The 6,000-nt window shown below is 41.0% G+C and overlaps 1 protein-coding gene across 1 annotated transcript in view; it reads right to left on the bottom strand.

The window, feature by feature from the left end:
- Positions 1–458: 458 nt before the first annotated feature.
- LOC137273532 (proteasome subunit beta type-7-like) overlaps positions 459–6,000 on the bottom strand; it is a 7,211-nt gene continuing 1,669 nt past the window's right edge. Inside the window, exons 2-8 of the mRNA XM_067806264.1 lie at positions 5,698–5,779; positions 4,111–4,208; positions 3,624–3,764; positions 2,821–2,936; positions 2,286–2,344; positions 1,751–1,902; positions 459–965 (exon numbers count right to left, since the gene is read on the bottom strand). Coding sequence (XP_067662365.1) covers positions 848–965; positions 1,751–1,902; positions 2,286–2,344; positions 2,821–2,936; positions 3,624–3,764; positions 4,111–4,208; positions 5,698–5,779 — 766 coding nt within the window. The 3' untranslated portion in view covers positions 459–847. The remainder of the gene's footprint in view (positions 966–1,750; positions 1,903–2,285; positions 2,345–2,820; positions 2,937–3,623; positions 3,765–4,110; positions 4,209–5,697; positions 5,780–6,000) is intronic.

Here is a 6,000-nt window from a genome sequence, read left to right as displayed (position 1 = left end):
GAGGCCCTAACAGGTTTAGGTGGCCAGTTCACTGACTTGGTTGACTGGTCATTGTATCCCAGCTGATGCTCATGCATTCACTGGATTGTCTGGTTCAGACTTGATTATTTATAAACCACCGCCATATAGCTGGAATACTGTTGCGTGGGACCTAAAACTAACCTCACTCACTCAGTCTTCCAGAGAAGTCATGACTGAACCAGCAAACATCAAATCCTGGCAGTCAAGGGGCACTACTCTGCTCACTTGTTCAGTGAGTGACAGACGGAATTAACCCACATTTAAACAACATTTGTGTTCCGAAATTTTCCAGCAATATCATGTTGAGGGACATCAGAAATATGCTGCACAGAATGTTGTTAATCGAACCCTGGTCTTTGGCATGAAAAGTGAATATTTTAACCATTCTGCTACCCCACCACCCCTACTGTATATATACAGACAACAGCACAAGAACAGTTAGTGATAAGGTTTATTCATACAACACAGCTGTGACACATCAGCTGGACATATAACTTCTGAACATAATGAACCTGTCAACACAGGTACAGCTTACCTCAAACTATGCATTGAACGACCAGACTGCTATGAGATGAAATGGGGAATATTTACTGTGCCATGTCAGACGGGCAACCACCAACACAGCATTGACATCAACACAAATATCTTATGTTACAGTGTAGCACTCTGTGTTCGTGTTAAGTCACAAATGATACAATCTGCATGATGAACTCAAGATAAATGAGCACAAAGTGTGCCAACCAGGAAATGAAAACTTGGTTGATTCTTCAACTGGACATTAGATATAAGTGATGTAGATATCTCCATCCTCTGTCTCGTTCAGTGTCTAGTCTGTGTCCATAGCTTGGGGTCGAACCTCAGTCTGTATAACATCGAATTCGACTTTCTTCACTTCAGTCTTCAACACAGATGATGTACCTTGCTTGTAGCGATAGGAGCCTTGTCTGTGAATAGCAAGAAACAAGATATGGTTACTACATCATCACAACTTCAATCTGCCCACAAGATAAATCCAAATACATCCAAGATGAATTTTGCCTTCCACTATATTGTAAGTCCAACAAATGTTTGTGCTAAAGAATTGGAACTACATATGTCATTGTGCTAAATCACATTTTGGACCCAGATCCTATTGCATGTATTACACAATACAGTCTGTATTACCCTTCATCAAGTTGTTATTACCCAACACCTATTCTGCATTACTTAACCCCTATTTGTACTACCCAACTCCTTGTCTGTATTACCAAACTCCTGGTCTGTATTGCCCAACACCAAGTTTGTATTACCCAACTCCTGGTATATACTACCCAACACTTAGTTTTGTATTTCCAAACTCCTGGTCTGTATTACCCAACACCTACTTTGTATTACCAAACTCCTGGTACATACCACCCAACACCTAGTTTGTATTGCCCAACTCCTGGTATAGTCTGTATAAGCTGATGTACAATATTCATTACCAAACAGCCAGTTTATATCAAAGAAATTCTGTCTGCACTATCCAACACCTAGTTTTTGTCATCCAACATCCAATCAGTATGACCCAATACCCAGTTTGTATTACCCAACAGGAAATTTGTACAACTCCCCACCAAGCCTTTACTATCCAATACCCAAACTGTATGACCAAAAATCCAGTCTACATGACCAAACACATCACCTGTATGACCCACCACCCAATCTGTGTGACTAAGTTCCCTGTCTCTATTACTTGAGGCTGTATTACCTGACTCCCTTCAAGTTGGCCTGGTCATATGGCCGGATGTAGTCTGTCTTGTCTTTGGTGATGACACACACATCAACGTTGCTGCCAGAGCCAAGATCATTGAAGATACCACCAGCAATGGCATCTCGAACTAACTGCACAGCTTCATCTCGCTGTCAACACAATACAAAACGTCCCTCAAGCCATGTCAATGTTTTCAGTCTCATCTCAGTGTCTGATTTACCAGTTCTATTTACTTCAGGAATACAAGCAAGATTAGGGCATGAAGAATGCATTATACTGAGGCCAGCCAACACTTTCATCACTAACAGCTAAGAGAATTCAAAACTGAACTGAAGCTGAATAACACATGGGAGATAACTCCAGGAGCTTTGGTTTTCCTTCATATCAAGTTGCATATTTGTACGAACGTTACATTTCTAGGTTGTCCAAACATCATAATACACTTAGGTGATGTTAACTTTACAAGTCCTGTTCTCATATTACAACATTTCTTTGATGTAATTTATGATTTCTCAACTGAATAATCACTCACAGACATATCTGCTTTAAAGCGATCTTCAAAAACAGCCATGGCAGCCAGGGAGCCTGATCCTGCAAAAGGAGACACAGACACATCAGACAAAGTAATGTCAGACCCATACAAAGGAAAAGCAGACACCTCAGACACATGCAAAAAAGGAGTGGCCACATCGGACAAAGATACAAAGATATATCAGACCCATGAAAGGAGAAGACAAAGTCACATCAGACACATACAAAGAAGCAGACACAGAAGACAAAGTCACATCAGATACCTACCAGAGAGAAGCAGAGAAAGACACATCACATCAGCATGCGTGCATGTTTCTAAAACCAGCGTGACTGCTATGTTGTGTGTAGGGCAGTGTCAAACAACTATGACAAGAATGTTGTGTGTTGGTATATATATAATCAGGGTGACTGGTACGTTCTGCTGACATGAATGGAAAAACACTGCTATGTTATGTGACAGAGTACTTGAAATCCAGTGATTATGTTGTGTGTTGGTGGATTAAGGAAGGAGGAGATGGTATGTGTTGAACACCTACCCATGGTGACATACGGCAGTTTGTCTGTTGACCCATGGGGCCAGACACTGTACAGGTGAGGGCCGGTAGAGTCCACACCACCTAGCACCAGGGCGGCGCTAATGTAACCATGGTATCTGAAAACACACACATCAACAACCTACATGAGTGAAAACACTACACATTCAATTATTTCTGATGAAGATGTATATTGTTTGAGTAGATAGCGAGTGCTAGCTGATGGATGGAAAGATTTCTTGGATACCTATTTGCGCAAGTCTGTTGTGAATTGATGCTCGTGTGATTGGTAAAGTGAGTGAGTGAGTTTAGGTTTATGCCACACTCAGCAATATTCAAGCTATATGGCAACTGTTTGCAAATATTAGAGTCTGGAGCAGACAATCCAGTGATCAACAACACGAGCATCGATCTGCGCAATTGGGAACCGATGACACGAGTCAACCAAATCAGCGAACCTGACCACCCGATCCAGTTAGTCGCCTCTTCAACAAGCATAGTCGCCTTTTATGGCAAGCATGGGTTGCTGAAATCCTATTCTACCCCGAAACGTTCACGGGTTGATTGGTAAAGGACTAAACAGTCATCCAATGAAATTAAACAACAGTAAGTGCAATTGAGTTCTAAGCATACAGCCCCAGTAACCATTGCACCTCAGGTACTACATATCCCAAGATTCTGGAGGATTCTATGAGAGCATAGATCCAAATAACCACTGCAATCTGAAGAACAAGACTAACCGACACTTTAATATGCAATGGAATCTCAAAATATGACTGAAGTTATTGTTGAGCTAAGGGCATCACCTGAAGAGCATCTGTTTGAGTAGTCTGTTGGCTGTACACACACGTGGCTTACGGCCAGTGTTAAGTCTGTGCAGCTCTAGCTGGGAGGAGATCATCTGTGTTGTCATCTCTGTGTCAGCTGCCGTACCCGCACCACAGCAGCTGGAAAACAACAAAAATATCAGTTCAGTTCTACACACAGCCTAGGAACAGTGACATCAGTTATAGTGCCACACATGGCATACCAACAATGTCATCAGTTACAGTCCTGCAACTTGCCCAGTAACAAAGGTATCAGTTACAGTTACAACACCTGGCTAGAAACAAAGACATCAGTTACAGCACCACAGATGACCTAGCCACAAACACATAGGTCAGTTACAGTTATAAGGATGCCTCCGCAGAAAAGATCTACACATAGTCCAGTGCCAACAGTCATCAGTTAGTAAATGTTACAGCATCTGCAATTATCCCATGCACCTGAGTTATATTAATTTCCAGTACTCACTAAATGTTAGAGGACATGAAGTGTATTTTAGCGCAGTTCTTGTCAGCAACCACTGTGTCCTCTGTTGCCCTTGTATCTGCGCCCAACACAACACCATCCTGTAAACAGAGAACACCCAGCATAACAGGAGAGCACAGTATTCATAAAACACTTCAAAAGCCAACAAGACGATTGGGTTAACAGGATTTCATTTCTCAGAGCAACAAAAAAGATCATTTGTCCTTAGAAACAGAAGACTTTCATTTTTCAATCTGTAAAGATTTGAAATGTTAGGCCACATATCTAAAGCAGTGATCTGGTAGAATCCTTAAGAGTAAGAGATCATTTGCAAGAACTTTAAGAGAAAAGCAGGCTGTACAGGCTAGAACTATAATTTCATTCAGGATAGTACAATCATAATTGCTTTTGCCCAAGATTGTTTCTACTAAGGCTGTTACAATACACTTGCATATTCGGTGAATCGAATTCTAGCCCTTCATGAATTCAATTTGTTATTCGTAGTCACCAGAACCAAATATGATATGAACATTTGCATTTTTAAATGGAGCATGTTTTACTTTGCCCTTATGTCCTCTTTCAAAGAGAGATATACACGAATGTAATATGTACTACCACTGCAGTAGTGCAAGTCATGGTACTGTGAACTATAACTATTAGTCTATTATGTACCAAATTTGATTGTCATGTCAGACCACACTTATTACTATGACTAACTAGCAGTCAGCATGGAGGTTTCATATTGTGTGACCCGTGAAGGTCTCGGGGTTGAACAGGCCTTCAGCAACCCATGCTTGCCACAAAAGGCGACTATACTTGTCGTAAGAGGCGACTAACGGGATCGATTGGTCAGGCTCGCTGACTTGGTTGACACATGTCATCGGTTCCCAATTGCGCAGATCAATGCTCATGTTGTTGATCACTGTATTGTCTGGTCCACACTCGATCATTTACAGACCGCCGCCATGTAGCTGGAATATTGCTGAGTGCGGCATAAAACTAAACTAACTCACTCACTCCATATTGCGTATCAATCACTTAACTACGATGTGATTTTTAAGATAAAATTTTATACTTATCCCGACTCATGACTATTTGCTAATCTCCCCCTCTGAACAGTCAGTGGAAACTTGAATCCCTTCAAATTCCCTAGAAGCGAACGTACAATCACTTACCTTTAGCCACCTCCCTACTCCTGCCAAAACTGACCATGTGACCACTCACATGGTAAGCATCACTCTCTCTAACAGAAATTAAGAGAAATTATTGTCGCATTGGGACCCAAGAAACACCTGCCAACCGCCCGCTGCAGCGATTCAGGAGAGAGGAGGGAGAGGGCCAAAGGTGAGTGATTGAAGGGATTAAGTTTTCCACTGACCGTTCAGAAGGAAAGGAGATAAGCAAATAAGCATGAGTCAGGAAAATGAAAAATTTGTATTAATGAATAATTATTTGTATTTGTTACCCAATAATCATAATACAAATTATATTAGCCACATAGTGTATTTGTTGTAGCCCTACTTTCTACATGTCACCTACCTACAGGCAAGCTTAAGTTCTATCACTAAGTATATAGTATGTGACAGTTACCTTGAAAATAACACCACAAATAGTTGTTCCTGTTTTGTAAGCCTTGGGAGCCTTGAATCCTTGGTTTTCTAACATCAAGTTCCTGCAAGAAACAAAGAAATCATCTCCTCTGTCATGTTTGTATTCACCATGTTCATAGATATTTTACTCAGTTTACTATGGTATTTTTTCTCTTTTCAGTACATCAAAATACCCTAAAGCACATAGCTGTAGGCATGATAACACTGCATGATGAGTGCATTACGTAAGTTCAAAGTTTCTACACGTCTGTTTGGACAGAATGTACAAGACAAAGTTGGATAA

This window comes from Haliotis asinina, chromosome 2 (genome assembly GCF_037392515.1).
Source record: "Haliotis asinina isolate JCU_RB_2024 chromosome 2, JCU_Hal_asi_v2, whole genome shotgun sequence".
In the NCBI taxonomy this organism is placed as follows: Eukaryota; Metazoa; Mollusca; class Gastropoda; order Lepetellida; family Haliotidae; genus Haliotis; species Haliotis asinina.
The sequence above is the reverse complement of the archived record's forward strand: the minus strand, read 5'-3'. Positions and strand labels throughout refer to the sequence as shown.